This window comes from Poecilia formosa, unplaced genomic scaffold (genome assembly GCF_000485575.1).
Source record: "Poecilia formosa unplaced genomic scaffold, Poecilia_formosa-5.1.2 Scaffold240, whole genome shotgun sequence".
Lineage (NCBI taxonomy): Eukaryota > Metazoa > Chordata > Actinopteri > Cyprinodontiformes > Poeciliidae > Poecilia > Poecilia formosa.
The window spans coordinates 148599-163523 of record NW_006800179.1 but is presented as its reverse complement, the minus strand read 5'-3'; the positions used below and the strand labels follow the sequence as shown (position 1 = coordinate 163523).

Below are 14925 nucleotides of genomic sequence, written 5' to 3'. Positions count from 1 at the left end.
ACTTTTGAATTAAATAAATCATTGAGTTAATTATTAAATTAGCGTAAAACGGACAGAGAACTCTGGAAACGTGAATCTAGAAAACTCAGCAGTGGTTTCTGGAAGCGGTCGGGAAGAGCAGACGGATTCTCCCGTTGAGTTGGTTCCTTCTCGCAGGGAAACGGACCAGAACCGTCCACACAGCCGCTCTGGTTCTGGACGGTTCTGGGGAAACCCAGTCTGGATGCGTCATGGCGGATCCGGCTGAGTCACTGAGGCTTTAATTAGAGTCCAGTAAGTCCAGCGGTCAGACAGAATGTCCATGGAGATCCTGTGGGAAGATGGCGGCGCTCGCATCACGATGAGCCGACCTGAGCTGGCGAACGTCTGGCAGACCAAACGGCCTGTGGAGACGGACGCCGACAGCTGGTCGTCATGTCGTCTGTCTGCGGTCGCCCCGATGACAGAAAAGTTTTATTCTTGCTTTAATCCAGACTCGTGAGGGTTTCACGTCTCCCAGACTCTCAAACTCGTTTAAGTTCATTAGAGCTGATTGATATACCTGGAGGTCAGTGGACGGCTAGAAGCTCGGCTAACAAGAAACCCACAGGGCCTGAAACGCAGCCTGGAGGAACGCCACAGGAAATGAACCAAAGCCGTCCTGTTTCAGGAAGTTAAATTAGTGGGCCAATCAGTGGCGTTCATCTCTCGTTCCTACGCTAAGATGGCGGGGAGTCTGTTTGTCATGTAGCACAGCTAAAGACTAATAGCAATCAGTTTGGCTGTTTAGCATGAGAGAGTAAATGGAGGAGCACCAAGTCAGACTTTCAACATGTTACTTATTCATTTGTAAATGTCAGTTCCAAACCTAGAAAGTAAATATTTAGCTTGCTATCTGTGTAATTAATTTAGTAAGAAAATATTGAGCTAATAAGTTCAGTATTTTTGCTAGGAAGCTAAATATCTAGCGTTAGCACGGCACCTAAATACTGAGCTTTCTAGTTGAATATTTATCTTGCAGTTTAAATATGTAGCTTTAGATGTTTAGCTAGCTAGCTAAATATTTAGCTTCAGCGAGCAAGTGCGTATTTTGTAAGCTAAACATTTAGTTTCTAAACTAAATATTTAGCTAGTGAATTAGATATTTAGTTTGAAGCTGACATTTATAAATGAATAACATGCTGAAAATACTCTGATAAATAAGCCCTTTTCCCCTCTGACAGGCTAAATAGCCCAAATTGTTTCTGTTAATTTGACTCTTGGGGTTTCAGAGTCGGTGTGGAGAGCCTCCCAAGCGCTGGATGTGGCTCTGATTGGACCCAGAGGTTCTTCTGGGTCCACATTAAGGTGTGTGGACAGCAGGGGTCCGGTCCCACCCAGCGGGGGGTGGAGGCCTCCACCCTGCAGAGAAGCTTCTCCGTCCCTGGATCCTTCATTCACAGCTTGAACTGAAGGCAGAAAAATTCAAACTGAAACCTAAACTAAAACATTTCTGTCTAAAAAGCAGCAGAATCCGTTGTAGAGCTGAGTTTTCTGAGGGAAAGCGAACGCATCATGATTTGAGAGCAGTTAGTGTTAAGTTTATTAATTTGTGGATTATTTACATCTCAAATCTTTAGATTGAGTTTACGATAATAAATCTAAGTTCCAGGTGTGGAAACGGATAATCATGTAGCTGCAGTTCCCACCAGGCACCACTAGAAGGCTCTGCAATCCTCTCCACTCTTCCCTACTCTTCATCCTCTCTTCCTCCTCCTCTCTTTCTCTCTCTCTCGTCAGAATCTGGTCACCAGCTCAGCTGCGTTGCCACGGCAACAGCAGCTTCCTCCTTCATCACCTGCTGTCCCCCACCTCCTTCCACCCCTCTGTCGACCAGCCTTCCTCCTCCTCCTCTCCCTCTTTTCCCTGCGATGGCCCTCTCTCCGCCCCTGCTTACCTGCGAGGAAACCCCTTCCTCTGGAGGTAAGCCCCGCCCCCTCCCACTTGTAGCACTCCTGATTGGTCCAGAGGGCCCCCTGCAGACATGCTGGTGGGGAAAAATGCTTTCAGGTCAGCATAGCAGGAAGTGGACTAAAGCGCAGGGCATTCTGGGTAACACTAGCGTTAGCTTAGCGCTAGCAGGAGAAACGACTGGTGGTGTTTTACCAGAAATTTGACGTCTCTGTTTCTGTTTCCATCTGGTGAAACAGGAAGTTGCTCTCAGTGTCTTCAGAGGTTTTTTTGTCGTTTCCTTCAGTGGTTCTTGGTGCAGCGCCCCCACAGGCCAGGAGGGGAACAGGCTGGTTTGACTCAGAACCACAGCAGCTGGAAAACGCAACGTACCGGGCTGTCAGGAGGAAAAACGCTACGATTGTTTCCTATTTCGGCGTCTGGTGACATTAACAGTGATCAATGCTGGGATGGTTTTGATGTCTGAGCAGCAAAATCTGCAGTTCCAGTTCAGCAGAAAGAGTAACTCTCGGAAAACTTAATCCAGAACAGATTTCTGGATAAATTTATCAGATCTGATCTGAAAATCCTCCTGAACGTCTCTGCTCATGAAGACTTAACTGCTGCACGTCTTATTTTATTGTTCTGTTACAAACAAGGAACTGAAGAGGTTCCATGTTATAAATAGGAGTTCGATAATTTCACAAAATCTATTTTCTGTTTACTCAGTCGGTGTTTAATGCAGCCGACACAAAATAATAATTAATAATGTAATGATGGGTTTTTTAAATGTTAAAAAATGTGATCCTTCGTCATGAGAAGACGGCCGGTTCTTTTGATAAGAGAACTTATCTACTTATCAATTAATCAATAAAATTAATCAACTTTAGATTATCTCATTAATGATTACATGCATCTGTAGTCAGAACCTGAAGGTGGCGCTGTTTCCTCTGAGTCTGCTGCTCTGAAGGGTCTGGTGTGTGTGTGTGTGTGTGCGTGTGTGTGTGTGTGTGTTGACGTCACGTCGGCTGCTGCATGTCGGGAGGATTTTGAGGTTCTGGAAGAATCATCCGGTTCTGATCGGGGAGAAACGGACCGGGGGGAGAGGGGAGGAGACGGTCACCACAGCAGCAGCTTTTGCACGCGCTCAGTGCGGCTGCTGCCAGTCGTCGTCATAGCGATGCCGCTGGAGCCTCAGCATGTCTGAGTCCTGGACGGTTCTGTCCAACTTCTCACTGCCAGAGAGAAACATGCTGCGGCGCTCCGAGAGGTAGGGCTGCATCCATCCGTTCATCCAACGTCTGCCGCCCTCTGAGGCTCTGGGTTTCTCGGGGATTTGTGTCGGCATGGCGACGGGAAGCTTCCTGTTGCTGTTTGTTGAGGAGCTGCGTTTCATCCCTTCTTCTCATCTGACAGGAAGCAGGAGATTCAGAGCAGCTTTTCCTGATTTCTTCTTCTCTTCTCCTGCTGACATCTGCACAGATTAACTGTGCTCTACCATCTTGGATCATGCAGGAAACTTGCACTGCACCGATTACAGTTTCTGACCTGCTGATTCTCAGTTTGGTCGATGCTGTTTTATTGGATTTTTTGTCTGAATGTTGCGTGTTAGTAGCTGTGGTTGATTTTTAGACCCTTGCAGAGGTAGATAAGATCGTTTGATAAGATCAGCTTCAGATGCATCGGCCGATCCTGATCTCCTAATAAAAGGAAACCGCGGCAGATTTCTTGGTGCACGCCTACAGGATGTCATATCACGCCGGTAAATTAAACTTTATGGTGATGTGCTAATTTCATGGCGTAAATCCGTCACCAGATGTAGAGATGAAGGCAAACGGGTCAGGAAGCGTCGCAGCTGAGAGGCGCCGTGCGGTGATGCTTCCTGTAGCTCAGCTGCCTTCCAGTCTGGACTGAGTTTCACAGAATCAGCTGATATCTGTGATACGGAAACGATGCACATGGTTTCCCCCGGTGTATTATAAGCCTGGCGGGCCACCAGGCTTTACTTGTGCTCCCACCAGGCTAAGCATTGCTTGTTTACTTAGATTTGGTGTTCAGGTATTAATGTTACAATCTTTCAATAACACATAATTATCAAGTGATATTTTCAAACTCAAAAACACGACTGCCCTAGCGCCCAGCCACCGGACTGACCCGGTTTTCTGGGGAAACCTTGCATGCAGCGTCTGCAGTGTTTTGGCCACTGCAGCTCCCGTACCGCCGTTGCCTGGAGAACCGGAGCTCAGCTCTGCGTCAGCTTGCCTCTCCACAGAAAGAACAAACCGATCAGCCACGGCGAATTCCTGAAACACCGACGACTTCCACAAAAACCAGATAGCAGAAGCTTCAGGGCCACCGAGTTTCATGAAACAGGGGAAATATTTCCTTCCTGACCCGGAGTATTGGGGCTCAAAGATACGACAAAGAAACACAGAGAACAAGCTAGCTGCAGCTAGCCACGTCTGCTAGCTCTTTAGCATTTCAGTTTGTTTTGTTTGTTTGAGATGAAACTGTGACGTCGTTATTAAAAAAGCAATGTAAAACTGGGCTGATTTTTATAACCTCAGACCTACTTTAAGCTCTGCTGCGTTCAGGAACCCTGGTTTTTATCAGCTTCTGCTAGCGGTGCATTTAAAGGCTGCAGGAAACCTGAGTTCTGATCTGCATCCAAACCCAAAGCATTGCTTTCTCCAGCTGGAGACTTTAAGCCGTCCAACCTGGCAACCCACGGCTCAGCCGTCCAACCTGGCAACCCACGGCTCAGCCATCCAACCTGGCAACCCGCGGCTCAGCCATCCAACCTGGCAACCCGCGGCTCAGCCATCCAACCTGGCAACCCGCGGCTGAGCCGTCCAACCTGGCAACCCGCGGCTGAGCCGTCCAACCTGGCAACCCGCGGCTCAGCCGTCCAACCTGGCAACCCACGGGTCGGTTCTGATTCTGCTGCTCCCGGTCGGACCTGCCGTCAGTCAGCAGAAAGGAGGCCATTTTGTTTCAATACTGGTGGTGGCAGCATCATGCTGTGGGCCTGCTTTGAAATGCAAACCTGCTCAGTTAAAGTTTGGCTCAAATCAATTCATTTTAATAAAAAACCTGATTTTTGCTCAGATGAGCCGTTTGGAAAGATACAAAATTAATATCAATAATTTGGGTTGTTTATTTTTTCCTATAAGAGGAAAAAATTAGTTTATTTTTCAAAGTTATGTTATTTATTCATTTATAAATGTCAGTTTCAAACTAAATATTTAGTTTGGAAGTTTATATTTAGATAATTTACTAATTTAAAAATGTCTAGCCTGTTAATTAAATATTTAGTTCTCTAACGAAACATTTAGTTTGGATCTTAGTAAAAAGCCTGTGACGTTTAAATAAATGGATAAAATGATGAAAATGTCTGTTTATCTCTGACTGTAACAGCGCCACATGTATCACCTCGGTGTATGTAAATGTTTGAGCTGTACTGAAGCAGGAACAGAGTCCGGCTGGTTCTGGTTCTGAGGCGTTGGAGCGTCTGTAATGGCCAACATGGAGGCTGTTCTTCCTGTCGGCTGATTACAGCGTTCAGACGGGACAATTACCGGATCACACACCGTGTGTGTTCTGACTGGTTCCACCAGAACCGGCAGCCGGGTCCGGGTTCTGACTGCTGCTGACGGTTTAATAAACGAGGTCGCACGTCTCTGGTCTAACAGCAGTAATTGTCCTGTCTGGGTTTCCGTAGCCGCGGTGCGGATCAGGCGTTCCCGTCTCTGTGACGGTCTGCCGGGTCTGTAATGTTTCCATCAGTAACTCTGACCTGCTGGTGCTGCTGCCGTCACCATGGCGACGTCGGGGCATTTAGCAGCTGCTGCGGCCAATCAAATCGCTGGAACCAGCGTTGTGCTGGAATGGCGACTGGGAATCAGTCAGGAGAAATTAGGAACTCTGATTGGCTCGTTGCAACGGCTCCTGCAGGTGGGAGGCGGAGCCACTCACCTGTGCTGACCTGCTGCTAACCTGAAGCTGTGTGTTTGTGTCCACAGCTGCCGGGCCAGCAACAGGAAGAGTCTGATCGTGACGTCCAGCACTTCCCCGACTCTTCCTCGGCCGCACTCCCCGCTGCACGGACACACAGGTAACACCTGCACCGCCTCCGACCAGCAGGGGGCAGAGTGCTTTTTATCATCACTGGATCATTTCTTTCGAGAAACCTTCAACTAACAGCTTTGCTACGGTAATAGTTGTTTCTCTGGATTAAAAGTTAAAATATTAATATTTAGGAAGACAAAGGAAAACATGATTATTGAGTGATGCGCCACCTGCTGAACAGTAAAGAGAAACATCCTTCAGACTAAATGTTTGCTCGGTCCTTGATCGGCGCCGGTTGGTAACGCAGCAGGGAGGAAGACTCTGGTTCTGAGGAGATGAAGATCAGTTGGACCCAGAATAGATCAGGTTCTATTTTCAGCTTCTTTCAACATTAGCAGGAAGCAGCGGTGATATTCTCCTCCTCCTGCATCCTTTGACGCTGCGTTGCCGTGGTAACGGTGTCAGTCATGTGTCCTTGACCCCAGAAGCAAACATCCTGAGAGCAGCTGATTCGAACATCTGCCCTGAACCCAGACTCGTCCAGGACGTGGCGATCCTATTCAGTAAGAGTAATGGGGCTGTTGAGGTGACCTTGAGGTGACCTTAGTGGCTCTACTATCGACCTTGAGGTTCCTGGTGCTGACCTTGACGGCCTTATGAGTGACTTAGCATGACAACAGTAACCTGAACATGGAGCGAGATGGTAGAACCAGGACTTTATGTCTGATTAGTGACCTCAATGCTCCTCTGGTTGACCTTAATTTTCCTGCAGATGACCTCAGCAGCCCTAGTAGACTACTAGTCAACAAATTACTACTATGTAGTGACGGGTAAATGAGGCGTCATGAGGCGTTTCGACTCATAGCAACACTGTATTGATGCTGTATTGATACTGTATTGATACTGTGTCGCTCAATACTGACACCTGCTGGACATTAAAAATTCCTACAGGCCATGTAGTGGTTTGATGACCAAGTCCATACAGTAAGATTTAAGTCTTTGTATTTTATTGAATATTATATGTTGTATTATGTCATATCTTCAGTTACATTTAAAATATATTTGATATACAGTCAAATAATGTGAACATGAACCATAAAATGAAGATTTAAGTGAATGTGTTTGGATGAGGATGCTTGGACTGTTTTTTCCATAAATTTTTATTTGAAAAAAAAAAAGTTTTCACAACCTTTTGAAATTTAGCCTGTTAAGCTTTTTTGACAAAACTTCTGCTGTAGAAAAAAATGAAGTAAACTCTACATTTACAGCGAACCCTTGTTTTTCTTAGGGGTTGCGTTCTGAAAATAACCCGTGAGCGAAATCCGTGAAGAAGTTATCTTTATTTTCTACAATTACTACACAGCATAAATAAATACTCTACGTTGAAACCAAAGAACAAAACCTGTTTTCAGGTCAGCGGATGTTCATCAATCGGGCCTTAATGTGATCCGGAGTCGTGTCATTAAATGTCTCCTCCAGTCTGTCCCAGAGATTCCCATCTGGACCTACGGCAGAGCGACGGATCTCATCAAACGAGCCTCCAGTCGGGTTCTGCTGCCTCTGGCCACAGCTTTTTTTTTTTTTTCTTTTTTTTTCAGCAGACATTGAAAGTTTCAGTTTCCATCTCCTGAGTGGCCAATCTGTATTAAACACCGTAACTTTATTGGCACTCAGGAAGCGCGGAGATTGTTTTTACCAGTCATACGGTCAATCAGGACGCAGAACACTGTGGGGAAAAAACTGCACAAAAAAATCTGCGAAGCAGCGATACTGTGAAAAGTGAACCGCGTCATAGCGAGGGTTCACTGTATGTGAAATAATTTATAAAAAGCACCTGAGAAACACCTGAGTAGTTTGTAGAATGGCTGCATATCTGAGTTTATCTGGGACTTCACTCTCATGCCTCATGATGCCTCAGCATTAAAAGGTGGATTTATTTAAATAAGACGGTTTAGTTAAACAAACGCGACACTTAACCTGCAGAACATGATATGAAAGTAAACTGAAAGTCAGTTTCAGCTGAATTTGGGTTCAGATCAAGTAGAAACTGAGAAGAACCGGATGAAATGACAAAAATGAAAACAAATTTATTTTCCAACATAAGATCAAAATGGTCCCACACTGAGGAACCTTTCCTTTGAAGCTGCTCCATAGATGACAATGTAAAAGATCAAGAATTTATTTGGCCAATGCTTTTGACAGACTCGCTTCCTTATAAACACAGTTTGGCATCCAGTGTCATTTTGAAACAGTTCCTGTTTTGGTCACGTGACTTGCTGAAACCAATACGGGTGTTGGTCTGTGGGCTGGACGCATGCGCCGGTGTTGCTGGACCCATCACTACTACTGTGGTAGTTAAACAGTAATGTGTCGACCAGTTAACATCAGTGGCCCTGATGGTGATCTTAATTTGCCTGCTGACCTTAACGGTCCTGTCGCTGTGATTGTTTCGACTCTTAAACTCGTTTCCAAGCAGCCGCTCTGTTTGATGGTGGTTTTTATTTTCTCATAGAATAATCTTTAATATTTATCTGATGGGTTGGTATGAGCTGGTTAAAGCCGTTTGGTTTTCATGTTTCTGGTGAATGAAACCAATAATCCAGGATAGTTTTCTGCCTTCACTGGTTCCTCTTTGCGCTGCTGCTGTGCCAGTAAGCCTCCTGCTCTCCTACTGGTTTCCAGCAGGCTGTTCCTGGGAAAAGGTCAGATGATGACGGCGTCTCTGCCTCTCGTCCTCCTGACAGCTCGCTCCTCCTGTCAGTCGCTGCGTTTCTCTGGTTATTTCTGTGTTTCCTTATCTCAGCCTCACGGCGTCAGCGAGGCTTTAGCATGCGTCTCGTTTGCAGGAATAGTTCTGAGGTTCTGCTAAAGTAGGTCACTGTCTCTTCACTTCTAACACAAAACACTGAAAATGAAAAACAGCTTCTGTGTGTTTCCATGGTTACCCTGTATACTCGTATAGAGGCTGCTTCACAGGATGAACTTTATGTTTCTGCTGCTAATGAAGCCAGTCTGCCAGTTGGTGTTACTGGGGGGCTGTTTGAGGTCACCGCTGGTTACCATTGGTTACTGCTAGTCACCGCTGGTCACCACAGGTCACCACTGGTCACCGCTGGTTACCACTGGTTACTGCTAGTCACCACAGGTCACCACTGGTCACCACAGGTCACTTTGGTCAATGTGTTGCTGATATCAGTCAGATTCTGCATCAGTCCAGCTGCGGCTTTAAGGCTCAGACTCACCATTGTTGGATTAAACCCAACAGAACCAGATTCTCTGTTTTGCCCTTTTACAAACTTTTTGTGAACAATAAACATTTTGACATGCAAAAGGTTTTTTGCATGTCACAAAACCTGCAATTAATATATAAGTAATATAATTATTAATTACAATGAATAATTATAATTCACATAATTATTAAATGTGCATTTAATAATTATGTGAATTATTAAATGCACATAATTCAGGTAAATCTGAAGAAACTACATTTAAAACTAAAATTTTCAGTCCTAGTTTACAGTTTTCTTAAAGAGAAATCTGGATTTTTCACAGATTTAAAGTAAAATATTTTCCACTATTTTTGCATGTTTTTAGCTAAATACTGTATGAAACAATATTCAACATACCAGAGCTTATGATTACATTAAAGCTGCTGTCAGTCTGGATCAGAAAGGAAACTCATTTTTGTTCTTTATTTTCTCATTAGTTTAAATCTGTTAATTCAGTAAAAAAAAGATAAACTTTGTTCTGAAGAATGTTTCAGGAGAAACTAGAGAGATGGATAATGTTGGACTGAAGCAGCAGCGTTGTTGAAGATAAAATCCACAGATTTAGTTTTTTGCCCTTTTCTGTGTCTTGCAGGCACCAGCCCACTGGACAGCCCTCGTAACTTTTCCCCCAACACAGCGGCGCATTTCTCCTTTGTTCCGGCTCGCAGGTGAGATCTTCCTTCACCTGAACAGAAACGCTTCAGAGCTGCTGGGCGTTAAACCGCAGCAGCGACCTGCTCTGGCTCTCTGCAGGGAAAACTGCTGCATGGAAATCAGTCTGAAATCTGCAGCAAACAGAGAGAGGCGCTGGTCTGCAGCTCATCCTGTGAAGAACGTCGTTAAAGTTACTGCTAAAAATTTAACTGCAATAACTTCTAGTTTAATCTGTCATGAGAGGAAGAAATGGAGTTTCACTTCATAAATATTTTCACTGTTATTCATTGTTTTTATAAATGTTACCTTGAAAAAAATCTTTAGGAACAAGCTAATTATTTAGCTTCAAGCCAAATATTATTTAGCAAACTGTCTAATTTAGCTCCATACTTAATATTTAGTTAGAAAACTAAGTATCTAGTTTAACTATTTATTTAGCTTGCTAACCAAATATTTAGCTTCAAATTAAATCTTCAAACTAAATATTGAGCTAGCAAGCTAACTGTTTAGCCTGCCAACTAAATATTTATCTGCACTCTAGAGTGACGGTCCTTGCTAGCTCTGAGTTAACTAAATATTTAGTTTAAAACATGTATAAATGAATAAATAACATGATAAAATATCATTTTGACCCCCATTCTGTTTGTTGTATTACAGGCTAAATAACCCAGATTATTATTATTGGCTGTATTTTTAAAGATGGCTGCCCCGTCTGGATCTGCAGCCAAAGATGCAGACGATCGCCGGGAGGCGTCACTCTGTCTGGGATTAATAACTCTTATCTCTCTGCTCTCCTCCAGTCTGCTGACAGCTTCCAAATCTCAAAACTTAAGATCAACTTTCCCCACTAAAAAGAAATGATAGTGTTTCCATGGAAACGCCTCATTTCCTGATCTAAATCGCCCCCGGGTATTTCCATGACAACCCGTCAAACATTTCTGGCTGCAGCAGAGGCAACGAGCCGCTGATTTAAAATGGAAATCCATTTGTGTCCCGCTGCTGACCTCTGCTGCTGGGCGCTGGGACTGCAGCGCCACCCTGTGGCGGAGCTGCACATCGCACACAGCACTTCAAACACTTTCATTAATATTTTATTGTTGATTTAATCAGGGAAACATCTGTTTGATCCTGGATCAGGATGAGACCTGATGCAGGATCCTCCAGCTGTGGAGAACCATGAAATAAAAATGTTTTGTTTTCCTCACAGCCACGGACACAGAGCCGACAGGTAACTGACACCTTTCCTCTCCGTCTGCATCAAACCTCATTTCCACTCAACCTCTGCTCACCAGCCGCGTCTCCATAAAACTACACTAATTCAAATAAATTCAAATGAAACATTTTCCGGTGGTCAGAAGCCCAAGTAGGCGGGGCTTGTTGCTCCAACGCCTGAATCAGACACAGACGTCTCCTCTGATTGGCTGGATTATGAACATAATTTCTAATGATTTATCTCGTAGACAAACTTATTCACAGGCGGCTTAATTAAATTTATTACTTCAAAGATCTTTTAGTAGGATATAAAGGAAACTTGGCTGGTGGCGGATTCAGCCAGATGATGAAGAACATCTGGCTCTTCATCAGTCCAGCTGCTCATGCTTCATCTTCTCTGTTCTGATTGGCTGTTTAAATCCTGAGGTTCTGATTGGTGGATGTGTTTCCTGCAGGACCGATGGCCGCCGCTGGTCTCTGGCCTCGCTGCCGTCATCCGGATACGGAACCAACACGCCGAGCTCCACCGTCTCCGTGAGTCCGCCGCCCCGCAGGCGGGGTGTGTACTGCTGCCCCGTCTGCAGAACCGATCTGTTAGACTTTCTCCTGTTCTGGTTTCGTTGGATTTGATTCTGGGTTTTTTCAGGATTCGGTTCTTTTTGCAGGCCAATTTTCCCCGGATGTATTTTGGATTTGATTCAGTTTCATCTTTAATCTGGTTTTCTCTGCTGGTTTCAGTTTGGTTAACTGGTTTCATCCCAGTTTGAACTGGTTTCTGTGAAGCAGCTTCAGAGTTTCCGTTTCCTCCTGCCGTCGTTTGTTGTGTATCTTAGCTGGAGTTCATTCCTGCCTCTTCCTCCTTCTTCTTCTGTGGTTTATAGCCTTGAAACGCAGCCTCCCCGCCCCGCCCCCACCTGTAGCTGCTGGTTGTAATCTGTGCTCCCTCTGTGCTCCTCCTCTCACAGTCCTCCTGTTCATCTCAGGAGAAGCTCCACCAGCTGCCCTTCCAGCCCACGCCGGACGAGCTGCACTTCCTCACCAAACACTTCAGCTCTGAGAGCGTCACCGACGAGGAGGGCCGCCGCTCGCCCGCCATGAGGCCGCGCTCCCGCAGCCTCAGGTACCGCCGCCGCCGCGGGGAGGGGCTACAGGTGGCTACACTTGTAGCTGGTCCCGTTTTCAGAACAAAAGGTTGCTACATCGATGGCGAGTCAGTTTTTTCCTTAAAGTTGCTGGAGTTGTTCTCATCAGTAGTTGCTGGTTGCTTTTGTCACCAAAAGTCTCTAAAGGATCTGAAAAGTCGCTAAATGTTACGACATAGTTGCCAAGTAACCGTTCCCCCCCCCACGTTCCCCCACTTGGCCACGCCCCCTGTGTCTCTTGGCTCCGCCCACTTTGACATTTCTGGATGTTTTCTGGGGGCTTTAACTGGCGATCTGCTTGTTGTTCAGTAATCTGACTCATTTCTCTCTGAAGTTACATTTTTCCTACTAATTTGAAAGTTAAAGTGTAAAAACCTGAAAACGGTCCAGTTCAAGTTTCTGTCCTGTCCACCTGGAGGCGCCGCCATCGCTGACGGATCAGACATTACTGACCACAAGCTGCCTCTTCATCACCTCCTCCTCTTCATCAGCCAACCTGATGATGATGATGGATAACTTGACTAAGCTGTTATCGCTCTGCTTTCTGTTCCCACGCTCTCTCCTGGTTGGTCGGTTTCTCTGCGGGCCGTAGCCAGGCCGGGGGAACCGGGCCGGTTCCGGAGCGGTTCTGCTGGAGCCTCTAACCCTCTTGTGTCTGAGCTGATGCCTGTAAACCACAGATTCTCTTTAGTTTAGTTTCCTAGCGAGCGGCCGGCGTCCATCCGGCGCTCTGGGTTTGATTAAATCTCCTGATGGCGGCGGATCGATTCAGAATAATATTTATCATCATCTGATATTAACAAGTAATGGGATTATTTCAGACTAATAATTTTCTATTTTCTGTCTGAATTTATTTTATTTTTGCTATTCTTCTTTTTTATTATAATGTATTCTTAATTTTATTTAAAGTATTATTAAAATATATATGTTTTATAATTATTACAAATAATAATAAAAAATGGCTCATTAATTATTCTATTTATATAATAATTATTTAATGTTTGTAATTTCATATAATTTTTTAAACAATTATTGATTTTAATAATTTAATATCTTATCATTTTTAATAGCAATAATAATATACAGTAAAGTTAAATGTCAGTTCAATTTATTGCCAAGTAAATTATTATGTACACTATTTAATTTTCTCTATGCTATAATATATATATATATATATAAATTTTATAATTTGTATTAAGTTGTATTTATCATATTTTGACATTTTTAAGTTTTATTTCTATTTTGTCAGTATTTTTTGTTACTAGTTCAGCCTGGAGACGAGGTGACGTAAACAAACCCCCAGGTGTGTGTGTGTGTGTGTGTGTGATGACAAACTGCATGACGTTTTCTGTCACCTTCTCATTAAGCAGGTAATTGGAGTCTGAGCTGCTGATAAATGACTTCAGGCTTTACCTCATCGCCCACATGGTCACATGATGTGTGTGTGTGTGTGTGTGTGTGTGTGTGTGTGTGTGTGTGTGTGTGTGTGTGTATGACTCATCCTGGATCTCAGTCACCCAGTGTTTTTTTTTTTTACATTTAGCCATTTTTTAGCCATTTACTTTTGTTTAAGCTGCAGATATTTTATTTTCTTGTTCATTTGCAGATTTTTAACCTTTTAAAGCCAAAAACTGAAATTATTATGAATCCAGAATCACCAGAATAAATTAACAATTTGTAATTTTATTGTAAAATCAAATTTTCTTGTATTTTCCTGCTTATTTTGTGCTAAAAACATTCCCATCCACCACACCAACATATTTAGCTTAAGCTAACGCTAAGCGCTATCTTAAATTTAATGTATATGTTAATTTACGCCAACAGTCCAATGCCAGATTATAGATTATAATTTGCATGTTCTAAAACTCTGTCATATTTATGTTTAGCTCTTGTTTTCTACTGTCCCCGTTTCATTTTGTTCTGCTACGTTTCTTGATTTGAATAAAATTATTGTGAAAAAAAGATCGAACATAAACTTCTCACCAAAATTTCAACTCACATGTTGAACTTTATTCACATGGATGTTTACAGCCAGTAGATCAGAGCTTTGGAGTTGATTTAAAAACAAAACGCTTTGAACATTAGCAGGAAGCGCCAAACCGCTAAGCTAACCATTAGCTCTGGTATTAGCAGCAGTGCTCTGACTGCTGATGTTAAATATCAAAATAATACAAAATAAAATTCATGTTCACTCTGTACGGTTTGTTATATTTTACTCCGGTTGATGTTTCGTGTGTCTGCAGCCCGGGACGCTCGCCGGTTTCCTTCGACCACGAGATCATGATGATGAACCACGTCTACAAGGAGCGCTTCCCAAAGGTCTGGAAAACTTTAATTCCTCCATGGCAGAAATGATCCGATTTACAGAAATGCTGCTTCAGATATTCGTAGTTCATAATCCTCTAGTTCACTGTTGAATGACGTGGAGTTATAAGTCCCGCCCCCTCTGCGTGACTCCGCCCCCAGGCCACGGCCCAGATGGAGGAGCGTCTGGCCGAGCTGCTGGCCTCGGCGGCGCCGGAGAAGGTGCGTCCGATGGCCGACGGGGTCCTGAGCTTCGTGTTCCACCAGCTGATCGAGCTGTCCAGGGACTGCCTGGACAAAAGCAGAGAGGACCTCATCACCTCCAGATATTTCTACGAGCTGCAGGAGAGTCTGGAGAAGCTGCTGCA

At 44.2% G+C, this 14925-nt stretch overlaps 1 protein-coding gene across 18 annotated transcripts in view; it reads left to right on the top strand.

Moving 5' to 3' along the window:
* mast2 (microtubule associated serine/threonine kinase 2) overlaps nucleotides 1-14925 on the top strand; it is a 77678-nt gene that overhangs the window by 47569 nt on the left and 15184 nt on the right. For 7 of the 18 annotated variants that reach the window (XM_016680328.1, XM_016680330.1, XM_016680329.1 and 4 more), the window contains 8 exons: nucleotides 1759-1941; nucleotides 5931-6022; nucleotides 9838-9913; nucleotides 11107-11127; nucleotides 11567-11645; nucleotides 12077-12231; nucleotides 14497-14572; nucleotides 14720-14925. In XM_016680328.1, coding sequence (XP_016535814.1) covers nucleotides 1759-1941; nucleotides 5931-6022; nucleotides 9838-9913; nucleotides 11107-11127; nucleotides 11567-11645; nucleotides 12077-12231; nucleotides 14497-14572; nucleotides 14720-14925 — 888 coding nt within the window. Of the gene's footprint in view, nucleotides 1-1758; nucleotides 1942-2906; nucleotides 3179-5930; nucleotides 6023-9837; nucleotides 9914-11106; nucleotides 11128-11566; nucleotides 11646-12076; nucleotides 12232-14496; nucleotides 14573-14719 lie in introns of those variants that run through there. The other 11 variants (XM_016680333.1, XM_007569355.2, XM_016680338.1 and 8 more) reach the window with 7 other exon arrangements.